We start from the raw sequence: 13,406 nt of genomic DNA on the forward strand, positions 1-13,406 counted from the left end.
CCAGACCCCAGACTCTTAATATACCAGGGAGATGAGCTGGAAGGTACAAATATCCTGACTTAGGAACTGGATTTGGGATCTTAGGATGTTTTCATTGAAACTCTGGAAAGCCAGAAACAAAATCAGAGTTTCGAGGGAAGGCATCCTCAGTTCCTGCCTTCCTACTCCTTCTTTAAGTGGCGCGAGAAAGAGACAGCATCTTTCCTTCTCCTGCTTAATAATAAAATATTAACAGCAGTCATCTATGTGTACATTTTAAATTCCATTTTTCTAGAGGGCATATTCCAACATGTACTTTGTGAGATTGCTACATCAAAGCACCAGGAAGACATCAAAACATATTGTATATGTAGTTTCCGAAAAATTCTTCTTTGATATTACATAAGAATCACAATGATATAATGATATAATTTGTCCTCCTACCTCTCTTTATTTTGTTTTTGTTTTTGTTTTTGGAGACAGGGTTTCTCTGAAGCTTTGGAGCCTATCCTGGACTAGCTCTGTAGACCATGCTGGCCTCGAACTCACAGAGATCCGCCTGCCTCTGCCTCCCGGGTGGTGGGATTAAAGGTGGGTGCCACCATTGCCCGGCCCCTCCTACCCTACTTACATACTGAAAATAAAGCCAAAACTTAAACATGTAGAATTAATCCCTAGGGCAAAACAAGGTAAGAAGGAGAATTTTATCCAAATTCTTTTAAAGGGAATTGAAGCTAAAACAGTTAACACAAACCATTCAGGAGAAAAAAAAGATCATATTTTATAATTCATCTTCTAGCCACGCTGCCTTATAAAATGTTTCTTTTGCTAATTGCACTTAGTGGTTATAAAATTAAATGGGCTGGCTGCAATGGCTAGTCACCTGGTTTCCTGAATTGTCAGGTAGCCAGAAATAATGTGTTTTCAAGTTGAGGAATCGTGGAAGTGCATTTCAATCAAGACTACATTTGTACAGAATTTTGCATCTTGCATGCAATTTAGCCCCCTTTGCGACTGATATCTGTGTAATGTATTTAATAGTGTCTAAGAGGATATCAACATCTTTCATGTGGAAAAGGAAGAACTAGCAGGCGAAGGACACATATAACATGACTTACCAGCTAAGAGCTGACCCAACTCATTAGGGAGTCAGAATTTATCCTTGTTATGGTTGTTCCTTGACAATACCTTAACATGTGGAAGAAGGATATGTGCTTTCCTCCTTATCCATTCCTTCAATGTTTATTATCAACTTAGTGCCAAACAGTGTGCTGGTTCTGAGAAGCTAATGAACTCATAAAACACAATCTCTGTTCATTACAAGAGTGAATTTTAGCTGGGTGGTGGTGGCACATGCCTTTAATCCTAGTACTCCGGAGGCAGAGGCAGGTGCATCTCATGAGTTTGAGACCAGCCTGGTCTACAGAGTGAGTTCCAAGACAGCTAGAGCTACACAGAGAAACCCTCTTTCGAAAATCCAAACCCACCAACCAAACAAATAAACAAGGAAATCAAAAAGTCCAAACAAACAAAAAACATGAGTGAATTCGAGTTGGGAGCTCGGTTTTATTTTAAAAACATCAGCACATGAATAGAGTATCACAGCTGTCTTGTATAGGAAAAGTGGAACGGTTCTTGGGAAGGATCAGCTTCCACAGCCTGAACAGAAAGGACGAGAAGGAAATGGCAATGTGAGAAAGGACAGAGAAAGGGAGGTCTGGCTCTGTTGTCATAAATTCTCCAAACTGAACATTGTATTTTCCAGCAAGATAACTGTGAACTCTTCTACTATCCTGGTGGCAGCTTTTCTTACACAGCTCAAGCATGGAGCTGTTTAACAAATTGTATACAGTGTAGCTATGGCCAAGGGCGCAAGTAAATCCACTCTTTAACCGCTGTCAAAATATCATGGAGGGCAATCTTGGACAAAGTGAATTGCTAGAGTTTATATATGGTTACTTTCTCATGAATGAATTTCATTGTGAGTATGATTTGATTGCCAAGAACACAGAATTCCGAGGCATGAAACAGAAACACCCAATTTAGTTTGCAAACACATTCACGACTTCTTCAGACCAATTGAATTCATCATGGTCTCCCTGAGAAAGGAACATGCGATGTAAAAATGATGGCCTAATTCTCACACTTCAGAATGTTGCCCCCTAAAGTTTGTGCTTCATTAGTCCCCTCCTAATTATCCCACTCTTGGGGAAGACAGTGGCAGCTAGTAAACTGACTAAAGGTCTAACCACTAGAGGGAGAAGGTGTGCCTCTGGCGACTAGGGAACCAATGACAGCCACTCATTAACAGGGTAAGTTCGGAGGGATCTAAATTAAGCAGTAGTCAGCTAGGGGCAAGGACTGTATTAACTATGGTAGTTTGCTAACTTGAGGATGGAGCCTTCCGATTTCACAATGGCTCTTCTTCTGCAGATGAACTCTGTTGCTCTTAACTATGAAGACATTGCCTTTCAGTACTGAATGTTTTCATCTTTTCGAAGGACCACTATGACTCTGCAGATACGTAGAACATTGAAACCTACTTTTCAGAAGAGAAGAAATGTTTAAAGGATGTCTTTCATATATATGTATATGTATATATATATATATAAAACTTTATTTATAGTATGTCACCCTTTATATAGTGTAGTCACATATATATATATATATATATATATATATATATAAAACTTTATTTATAGTATGTCACCCTTTATATAGTGTAGTCACACATTCCAGGTTTCTGAATTTGCTGCCTATTGAATTGATTAGAATCACTCCTACAGTCTCTTTAGTTTGGCCTTTCCAAATCTTACTTTAGGAGAATAAACAAAAACAAAAAACAAAAAACATTTCATTCAGATAGTTGACAAATAGGTTACAAATTTAATTTTAACAATGTCACAGATATTGCAACTTAAAAAAAAAATCATCAAAGTTGAAAACCTGAGCACAAGAACAAGTGATTTCTCCCCAATGAAATGGTGTATCTTTTCTTAATACCATCATTTGCCATAACTAAAAAAAAAAAAGAAGAAAAACAAGAAAAGAAAAAGAAAAAAACAAACTGAGCCTACAAGTACAATTGCTTAATAACTGCAATGCAAAGAACAAGGTTTAAAAAAAAAGTAAAAATAAACACATTAGACGCTATTAGGGTATCAGTTGTGTACCACTGTGAATGACTCCTTTGCTCACACCGAAATCCAAACACAGGACAGAGTGGTGCTTCAGATGAAAGTTGATTTTATTTTCAGTGTGTCATTACCGCCTGCCTCAGCGGAAAGGGGGGGGGGCGGAGAAAACTCTCAGCAACTATTTCTGGGATTCTTTAAAGGAGTGGGAGGCACAGCGCCTGCTCCTCTTTCAGCATTGATTTTCTACACAATTTGCGATACGGTTTCTCAGAAATGCTGTTTGGCAGTCCTGATCATTTCGTGTGTTTTCAAACTTAACCCACCCAGGCTACACAGTTCAGTATTTTCAGCTCCTTTCATTTTCTTTTCCCTTTAATTATAGAAGTCTCTATTCCCTTTTCTGTGGTCCAAGAAAGATAGTGAATGCTGCTATTTGTAGACCGAACATGCATTTGTTTTTCTCAGGACGATTCCAATACTTTCCCATCCACCTTCCTTGCCCCCCCCCCCACGCCCCCCCAACAACGTCGTGATTGACATCAGGCTAGGCAACACTCCCAGGCTACTCAACTTTTTGGACCCTCACGGTTCCTTTGACTCGGGGGTGGTGGATGTGGCACCCGCCGGGACGGGGTTGGATATAAACGGCAAGTAAACACTCTAATTTTAAACTTGCACTGGAAAGCACTTTCACAATGGGGACAGTCGCTCTCCGTGTCTCCCAGCGCACTCGCCAGGGCCCCTCCGCCGGGGCTCAGAGGTCCCGGGTCTTCCCGGGAGCCGGGAGCCGGGAGCCGGGGGCCGGGGTGGTGGAGGTGGTGGTGGGGAAGCCAGCGTCGGGGAGGTGGCGGGCCGAAGCGAAAACTTCCCAGCGGCCGACATGAGCTCGGGGAAGCCGCGATCGTCACCTCCCGCGCGGCGAGCGGAGAACGTGAGCCCCGGGGGGCGCGCGCGCGCGCGCCAGGCGCCGGCGAGCGGGAGAGCGGGGCGGAGCCGGCGCGGGGGCGCGCGGGGCGCGGAGGAGGAGGAGGAGGAGAAGGAGGAGGAGGCGCGGAGCCGCGCGGCACTTGTCCTGTAATCGATTGCCGAGCGCGCCGAGCGAGCGAGCGAGCGAGCGGCCGAGCGCGCAGACACGCGCCCCCGCCCCTCCCGCGCGCGCGCTCGCTGGCTCGCAGGCTTTCACCGACCCGGGCGCTCGCACACGAACCCCCCGCCCCCCCAGTCCACTCCAACCCCAGCCCGCGCACGCGCGCCCCCGACAGGACAGCCCGCGCGGCGCGTCCCCGCCACCGCCGCCGCCGCCGCCGCCGCCTGCCCTCCGCCCGCGGGCGTCTGCGCGAGCCCGGGGCCGGCGGGGGAGATGTGCTCGGGCTCCGCCGGATCGGTTTCTCGGGGTTTGACCAGCTGTCCCGGGCTAACCCTGCTCCTCGCTGAAGATGGAGGAAGTAAAAACAGGATTACCCTTAGCTACAGATCCACTGCCTTAGTTTCCACCACCAACTGCAGTGCACAAACACACGTTAGGCACAAGGAAAGAAAGAAAGAGAGAGAGGGAGAGGACACACTAACAGTAAACACAAACAAAAGGGTGATGGGATTATTTTACTGCATGCACGGCTGAGGTAAATCTCCGCTTGGCTTTTTTTTTTCTTTTCTTTTTTTTTTTTGCGTGGGGAAGAACAGCTCTTGTTTTATTTGTCTTCTGATTCATAGATTATGTATCAATTCGCGTATGGTTTGCAAAGCGGGGGGAGTGTTTTCAAAGTTAAGTGTAATTATATGGAATCTTGTTTGGCAGTGTGGTGTGATCGAATGACTTGTTGCTGTTAACCAGGGATGATAATAATATAGGCGCTTTTCTTTGGGGAGGAATGGGTCGTGGCTCTGATTAGGGGTGACGATTTCTGTAAAGGACGCTCAGGGAATCTGGTTGAAGATGATGTCCTTAATGTATGGTCCCCTCCTTGTAATCTGCTTCTGGGATGTTAATGGATTAATCAGTTCTCATCTCTATAGCTGTCATGGATTTGGACTTGTTTTTGCTTTGTTTTAACTTGAATTCCAAGAAGAAAAGATTGGATAGCCTGGCGTAAATTGCAGCTGTCTAGATACAAGGTGTTCTCCTGTTGAAATTGGAAACAAAACAAAACAAAACAAAAATAATAACAAAAAAACCCCCACTCTAATGTGACACATGTATTAAAGCAGCAGTTAAATCGCTTTGACAGGTTCTGGTATGGGCGAGAGAGATGGAATGAAGATTTAATTTCTTTTTCTTTTTTTCTGTTTTGCCAGAGGCCACAAAACAGTCCTGTGAAGTTGGCCTAGGTTCCTTGCTGGGTTCTGCCTGACTGTCCCTCCCCTCGTACCCCCCCTCCCCTTTTTTCTTTCAGTTTTCTCGACTTAGCTTTTGGTCGATTCTTAAGGAACCGGTGGATCAAGTTTTTTCTCTTCTTGTTAATCGCATTGCTGTAGCACTGACTGACCTCTCTCTCTCTCTCTCTCCCTCTCTCCCTCCCTCTCTCTTTTTTTTTTCCTCTTTCCTGAAAGTACGTGGTGCCATTCCTGAGTGACTTTTCCTACTAGACCATCCCAAAGGGACGAGGGGGCGGGGGCGGGGGAGGAGGACGAGGAGGAGGAGGAGAAGGAGGAGGAGGTTGGGGGGGGGAGTGTTCCTTCTCTCTCATTTCTTGGTTTTGTTTATCAGCCGATCTGTTTGCTGGATTCGGGCTTGGAATGACCCACCTGTAAAGTGCTTCCCTCCTCCTCGCCTTGAACTCTGCAGGGGGCTTGGCCTGGAGGGGGGCCAGGGAGGGGAGGGGGGGACACAAAAAACTTCTTTCTTTCTTTCTCCGTTTCTCTTCAGCCCGACATTGTCACCTCCTCTTGGAGGGGTTAGAAGAAGCTGGGATCTCCCGACAGAGCTGGAAATGGTGATGAATGTTTTTTAATCAAAGGACAATTTCTTTTGTATGTACATTTCGTTTCTCTTTATCCCTTTTCTTTCTTTTCCTTCTCTGAGGGTTTAGTAACCAGTTCACTGATGGGGCAGACTTCTTTGGCTTCTAACTGACGCTTCTTTTCAGTATGGGTGTTAAATGTGTACATTTTTAAAGAGATAGACTCATCTGTAAGATCTCCGTAGAAACTGCTCCCCTTTTAAACTTTACGGATCCCTTTCTTTAAAGCCTTATGTAATCATAATTGAAAGAATTTGATAAGAGTAGAGCAGGTCGGGATTTAACTGCTATGTAGTTACTGAGGTGAGAATTTGATCTGATTATTCCATAAAGAAAGAAAGAAAAGTTTTTTGGGGGGTGGGGGGAGGGAGGCTGGTGGTGAAGTGGGGGGGGGGGGGGGAAGGGAAGTGGTTTTGGAGACAAGAAGTGAAGCTGCCTGTTTTCCAGTAAGTAATGGAGAAATTCCAGGAGCCAGGGCTAAATATACTTGGCGATCAATACAGAAATGGCTCATTGTGAATAATTTAGCTGCTGCTGCTGTGAGAGTTTTGAAACTAAAGGCAAAAAGGACCAGGGCCAAAGGGAAAAAAAATAAGTAAAAAAAAAAAATCTTTTCAGCTCTTGTCAATTCTTTAACTTTTCCCCTCAAAAGAATACAGTTAGATTATCGATCTTTTCATTATGGAATCAAAGCTAGGGGGTGTCGTCCCTTGCTGTTTACTTTTGTTTCTGGGGATTAAGTTCTGTTTTGTGTTATTGGTGCATGAAAACCATTCCCTCGTACTTGGGTCGAAAATGATCCCCTCGTGCACAGGCAGAAAGTTTCTGAAATGTTGGAAATCCGAATGTCTTAAGTAGGCTTGGCATTTGTCTCCAGCCATAGTCTGGCAGGAAATTAAGGGTACGTTGAACAGGTGCTTACACAGAATTTGGGGTAGGCTAAAATGTCAATACAAGCCGGAGAGTTGGCCAAACTCCTGCAAAAGTCTTCAAGATGCAGTCTAGCACTCAGTATTGTTGTTTTGTTTTGTTTTCTTATGTTTGTTTGCTCTCCCCTCCCTATTAGAACATGATGAACCAACTCGCAACAATTGTGAATAGAGCTGTCTGTATACTAGGGAAGTCCTCAAACGATAGTGTGATTGTGGGAAGTAGCCAGTGGTCAAATGCTTAGATGGCAGTTAAAGTTGTCGAATTCGAGGTATACCCCCTCTGCATTTTCTTCTCTTTTTCTTTTTCTTTTTCTTTTTTTTCTGATAAAACAGGTGACTTTTGAGTAAGAGCGTCCTTCTTTGCTTGCTACAGTCATCTCACAGCACACACTTATCTTCCCTATCCTATCTCCAGCAGGGATCAGATCATTTGCAGAGAGTTCAGTGACTGGCAAATGAGCACACACAGTACACTGTAGCATGTTTCTTGGGCACAGGTTGCAGGAGCAACATGGACTAGCTGCTTGGGGCTTCCAATAAGTTAAGAATTTCCTGGCAGATACCTAGAGGCATCCTTGGGTTAAGGTGGTAATCTTTTGTTTTACAGCACTGCACTTTGACTATGGAAACAGAGACTATTGATGGCTACTTAACATGTGAGTACTCATTCCCATTCATTTTCGGGGGGAGGGGAGGGAAGTAAAGTTAGCTTCACAGGTACCTGCATGTGAATTCCTGAGCCTTGAGTTTTTAGGACGAGTTCTCTGGTTTTATTTGCCAGTCACCATTTTACCTTTTAATGAACATGAGGAAGGATTAACAGAAGCAAAATATAAGAAGGAGGACATAGAAACATACTCATTTGATAAAGGGCATTATTTAGTAATTGTAGCTTACAGATCTTGAGTTTTCTAGTTGATTGTTTTCCCCACTTAGTTTGAATTTAGAATACATCCGGTCACAGATATATCTTCTAGTGTGATGTGTACTAAAGATTTAACTGCTAGGTGACCTAATTTTCCAGACTTATAGTATGAAAGAATTAGCTTCTTAAGTTCACTTTTGTTTTTACTTTTTTTTTTTTAAAGCAAGCTCTGTTTGAGCCATCCAGCTAACATTTTAGGAAATGTTCACTTTAAGTACTCTATATTGAAGAATTAAATTAGATCATTAAAAAAAAATGTACTGTTTTCACTAGAACTATTTTGGATCTCAAATGCTTCCTATTCCCATTGACCCGTAAGAGTGTTTTATGATAATAAAGTTTGTTCATTTTTTTTTTTATTATGGGCTAGTTTTTTTTCCCATTTCATTCATTTACTATGTGTTTTATTTCTTTATAGTTTCTCCTAAAAGAAAAGCATGTTTCTTAAGCATTCAGTTCTGCATGCCCTTTGAATATGAGGCAGTCCGGGTAATTAGATGTTCTATGATGAAGAACAGAAACCAAAAGATTTTATTTTTTAAAAGCAGGTGACAATGAGCTTTCACCCGAAGGGGAGCACGCCAATATGGCCATTGACCTCACCTCAAGCACACCCAATGGACAGCACGCCTCTCCAAGTCACATGACAAGCAGTAAGTCTTCATTTTATGTTTTTTTTTTTTTTTTTTTTTTTTTTTAAATTCTCAAGTGAGAGAGATTTGAACTTGTCAGGTCTGTGGGGTCTGCTCACTCTGTGGTGTAGCGACTGCTGTAGCTTTTGCTGAGGGAAGAGCAACCCAGATTTATTTCCGTTCATAAACCATGAGCCTACTTACTAGTCTGAACTATCCCAAGGTGGCGTTTGCGAGCTGGTGCTTACCTGTGCCAGGTAAGAAATGTTAGGATTTGCTGACTATTGTTTCGACTTGAAGGTTCACACCTAGATTTGTTGTTGCTTGATAAAACATCGTAGAAATGTGTCGTTTCCAAAGCCGTCTTCGTAGTTATTTAAAAAAAAAAAAGCAGAAATTTTGTTGCCTTGGTATGAAGCTAAAACATCAGTGGTAGGATTGAAGTATTGCTTGCTTTTTCAAAACAGAGGAGGCAGTGTAAAAGGGTTAGAAGTGAGATGTCATTGACAATTTGTGGCACTCATTCACATCCATTTCTTTAACAAAGGCGAAAGCAGTTTGTTTTAGATTGTCCAGACAAGAAGTAAGACTATTTGGAAGCATGTTTTGGGCTTGCAGGCATGGCAGTTTTGGCTCTTTTGGTGTTTCTGATATGGAATGTAATATACATTGTTGAGGGTACCAAAAAGGCAATTGCCTGCTGTGAGTGTCTGATGCTTTTATTTGTTAAGATTGTAGTTGGTCTCTTAATGAAAATGTCTTATCAGATTAGTTAATTAAGTGCAAATGGTCTACACCTCCTACTCAGAACAACTTGAGATGTTTCCTTTGCACTTTGGGGTATATGTTATGGTCTTAAATAGAAAGGGCATGGCTTATATTAAGTTTAGTTTGATTTACAACTTTTCTGCTTGGCCGATATGTGAAGGAGACTATATTTTCCTCTTTGGAGATTTAATAACTGAATAACCTAGTTAATTATAAGAATATTAAGTCAATTCTGGTTATCTGAAGTTCTCCTTTCTCGTTCTCTCTTCTATGCTGACTTAAGTTACTTGAAAGCTATAAACTTTATAATTAGTGAAGACCTCTGAATTCTAAGCAAAGGTTTATCAATTACCCTTAAATACATTTTTCACTTCATTACCTTCAAATGATTTTGGCTACTGACTTTAAATTGAGATTAAACTCTTTGACTTTATTTCATTTAAAAGTTTTCTTTCTTTTATGAATGAGGAAAACTTATTCAAAAAATTTCATTCTTGATGTGGGCTTTGAAATCCCTCTATGATGTAGAAAGGAAAAAGTAATGTTGAGTGATTAATGCTGAATTATATTGTTACTTCTCTTTTGATGGATATTGTAGCACTTTTTTATGCTTATTGATTTGAGAAAAGTTATATTACTGTAACAGTGTATAGAGATCTTGCACTTTAATATTTAATGTTAGTAGTACTTTGGTAGAATATGTTTTTATTTGTTAGAAACCACTTTTTCATAAAAATCTCTAGTAGGTTAAGTTAGATTTACAAGGAGTTTCTATTGTATTCTAGTTGATCTTTAGCTATTGTTAAAAACATTGAGTATGTAAAATAGAGAGTAACTGTTGATCAGACTAACCTGTCATCCTAGTTACCACCAGAAAATTAGCAAGAAAGTATTTGCTTAGTTGACCCTTTGTGGTTTGCTTTTCTGACTGCTTCATTCAAAAAGGCATTTCCCTTCTTTTTAAAAAATAAACATTGCAAAGTAAGAAAATGGTTAATTTGGACAAATAAGAATTGCATTTTCCCCCCATACTTTGAGCTTTTCTCACCCAGCAACAGTAAATGTCAGTTTGGTAATTTTGTGGGTTTTTTTAAAAAATGTATTAGCCTGTGGCAATTCCATGTTAATACAGTTTTTGGCTAAGCTCTCCGTGTTTTTAGAGTTGCTGGTTAAATATTTTGGCTCTCACTTCAGAGCTGTCTGTTGCATCCTTTATGTAGCCTCTATTTACAGTATCTAGGTTACCCACTTAGGTGTTAGATGGAGAAGATACCCATTTTTCCTCTCTGTGAGATCCAGGAGAATATCAGCATTGTAGACTGCCAAAGCAAACAGAGTTGGAGAAAGACTCTTGTCTGTTAATTAGAACAGACACCTAGAATCGGTCACTGGGATGTTCGTAACTTGGAATAAATTTTGTATGTGGGGCCTGAAAATTCACTCCTAAGTGAGATCACTCATTTCTTTCTCCGTTTACACACGCCATTGACTTTGATAAATGAAAACAACGTGTTCTCCGCATTAAAAGATATCTTCAAATATATTTCGTCCAAGTCCACTTCTTCCAAACGTGGCTTCCAAAGTTTGGACTGGAAGTATTAAAACTAGAAGTCAGTGTGCAAACTTTTCTGATAGGATAAGATGGCGTCTAGTAAGTGGGAAAGAGGGATTGTATATGTAACTAGGGGAGAGGATTCTATTTAAGTAGCATAAAGAAGAAGAAGAAGAAAAAAAAACCCAAACCAATCCATGATCTTTCATAAACTAGCATCCTGCCCCGTAGCACCAGTGAGGTATGATAGCCCATTTACTCTGCCTTCAGGAAAGGGGTCAGTATCATTATAAGTAAGATACCGATCATCAGTTTAGTGGCCTCAGTGACTGTTCTAAGATGAAGGGCATCTGTACACCGGGTGTCAGCTATGGCATAAAAACAGTGACAGCAGCCATCGTTATTTGACAGTACAGGATTAGAGCAGGGACGACTTGGGAGAGAAGGAAAAACGTTATAATGCCTGACAGTGTGGGGCTTTAAAATCACGAATAAGATAACCTCCAAGGAAGTAACAGATACTGGTGATCCAGACGTCTTATAACGATCCCTTCCTGTGTTTTAGAGTGATTTTTCGAGGAACACGATAGACTTCTTCTTCTAGAATAAAGATCTCTTTGATAGGAGTGTGGAGATTGTTGCCTGAGATCATTAGTGCCCATGTTGAGTTTGCTGACAATCTTCGGTGTCAAGGATGACAGTACGTGCCTTGATGGCTACTGGAAATACACAGTGTTAAGTGACTTTAGAAACAGAATCTGGAAGCTAAGAATCTGAAATAGACAAGTCAGACAGAATGATATAAAAATAATCTGTACTGTGTTTTGGCCCGTGAGATGAAACTTACCTTGTGATTCAGTTTGTTTCTGGGTTAGCTTGCTCCTAATTCTTGTATCCTTGCCAGAGTATCAGTTTCAAACTATTCTATACTTACGGCTGTCTGTTTTTAACATTTCATTAAAAAATAGAGTTACTAATTAATTATTAATTAATTATGTGCACATGCCATGGCGTGCATTGCAAGGCCATGGGAGAGTGGGTTGGAGTCAATTCTTCCCTTCCATTGTGTGGATCATGGCTATTGATCTCAGGCCACCAGCCTTGGCAGCAAGCTTTTTTTTTTTTGCCCCCTGAACCATCTCATTAGTCTTTGAACAATTTTGGAGGTTCAAAATTCATATTTTTTCCTTACATCTACTTTTAGGCCAATAAATGCATTTTCGGAGCAGGTCATACCTTAAATAGTATGGAAATACAGTGTGACTTAAACTTTGTTTCTATTACTTTAAAGCTCAGCCATGCAGTCACTACTGTTGATCGGCTTGACGACCAGGTGGCATGTATGGAATCGGAAGAAGTAGTAATTCTCGTTTTACAGGGCTCTCACCAATAATCAGGTCAGGGAATCTAGTTTATTCTTTTCATAGCGCTTTACATTCCTTCTTTTCATAGCTAGTTTCCGTTTTTAGAACACAGTGAGGCAGACGTGTATTCCGAGTTCTATTTCTCACATGTGAAAATTGAGGCTGGAAGAAACCAGTTGACCTCTCCAGCCACTGAAGGAATTCTCAGAGTGGGGGTATTATCTTGAGGGTTGGTTAGCTAACTCTTGTCTCTGCCGTGTCAGCCTGTGATGGTGTCTGCTGTGTCCAATGTTGACCCATGTTTTAGTGACCCCCCAAAAACAAAATAACACCCAGCATTTTAGAAGGAGAGGAATATTGGTATGAAGATGGAGAGATGTCAATATCCTTGACAAGCTGCCCTCCAATGTGATTTGTATGATATAGCTTATTATGGGATTCCCTGGCTCTCTGAGTTGCCTTCTGCAGCTTAGTTTGGCAGTCATCCTTGGGTGCATTTCCATAGATCACACCCTAATGTAACACCAGCTGAGCTGGATGTAAAGCCTAGCTGTTTGGACTCATAGCAGTGAAGTTGTGTGTGTGCGCGCGTGCGTGTGCGTGTGCGTGTGCGTGTGTGTGTGTGTGTGTGTGTGTGCGTGCGTGTGTGCGTGCAGGTGTATATATTGACATTTAGTTCTCATTTGCTAGAAAAATTTAAAACAACAACAAAGAGCTCCGATGTAGTGTCTTGACAGCTATCAGAGATGAGTGTCACGACTGTATCAAAAGGAGAAAAAAAAAAGGAAAAAAAAGTTAAAAAGGAAACAAGTGTTAGCATATGCTTGCAGGTAATTAACAGCAAAACCATTGTGGTCCTTCCTCTACACCTCATTCCAGCCTGGCTACTCTCTTTCTTTCTATCTTTCTTTTTGAAGGCTGCTTAGAGATGAGAATCAAGGTCTTTCTTGGGAAAACAAGGCAGCTTTCTGTAGAAAGGTTATGTATCTGTTGAACTCTGTCTGTCCTCCTTGAAGGACTTTTTTCTCTTTTTAAAGGTAACATGATTGATAAGTTCACCGGGAATCTTCCTATAAGCAAGCCATCATGCAGGAAGACACCAGGAGCCAATGCTTCTCTTCCCTTTTGATAAACTGATATATTTTGAATATTGATGT

General features: G+C 41.4%; 1 protein-coding gene across 10 annotated transcripts in view; it reads left to right on the forward strand.

Annotated features, from left to right (window-relative positions):
- The first annotated feature begins 4,448 nt into the window (after nucleotides 1-4,448).
- Ikzf2 (IKAROS family zinc finger 2) overlaps nucleotides 4,449-13,406 on the forward strand; it is a 158,474-nt gene continuing 149,516 nt past the window's right edge. For 2 of the 10 annotated variants that reach the window (XM_037210302.1, XM_028870046.2), the window contains exons 1-3: nucleotides 5,916-6,086; nucleotides 7,616-7,664; nucleotides 8,479-8,586. In XM_037210302.1, the coding sequence (XP_037066197.1) occupies nucleotides 6,057-6,086; nucleotides 7,616-7,664; nucleotides 8,479-8,586 (187 nt within the window). In that variant the 5' untranslated portion in view covers nucleotides 5,916-6,056. Of the gene's footprint in view, nucleotides 4,739-5,915; nucleotides 6,087-6,517; nucleotides 7,278-7,615; nucleotides 7,665-8,478; nucleotides 8,587-13,406 lie in introns of those variants that run through there. The other 8 variants (XM_037210303.1, XM_028870047.2, XM_028870044.2 and 5 more) reach the window with 7 other exon arrangements.

This window comes from Peromyscus leucopus, chromosome 13, assembly GCF_004664715.2.
Source record: "Peromyscus leucopus breed LL Stock chromosome 13, UCI_PerLeu_2.1, whole genome shotgun sequence".
Taxonomy (NCBI): Eukaryota; Metazoa; Chordata; class Mammalia; order Rodentia; family Cricetidae; genus Peromyscus; species Peromyscus leucopus.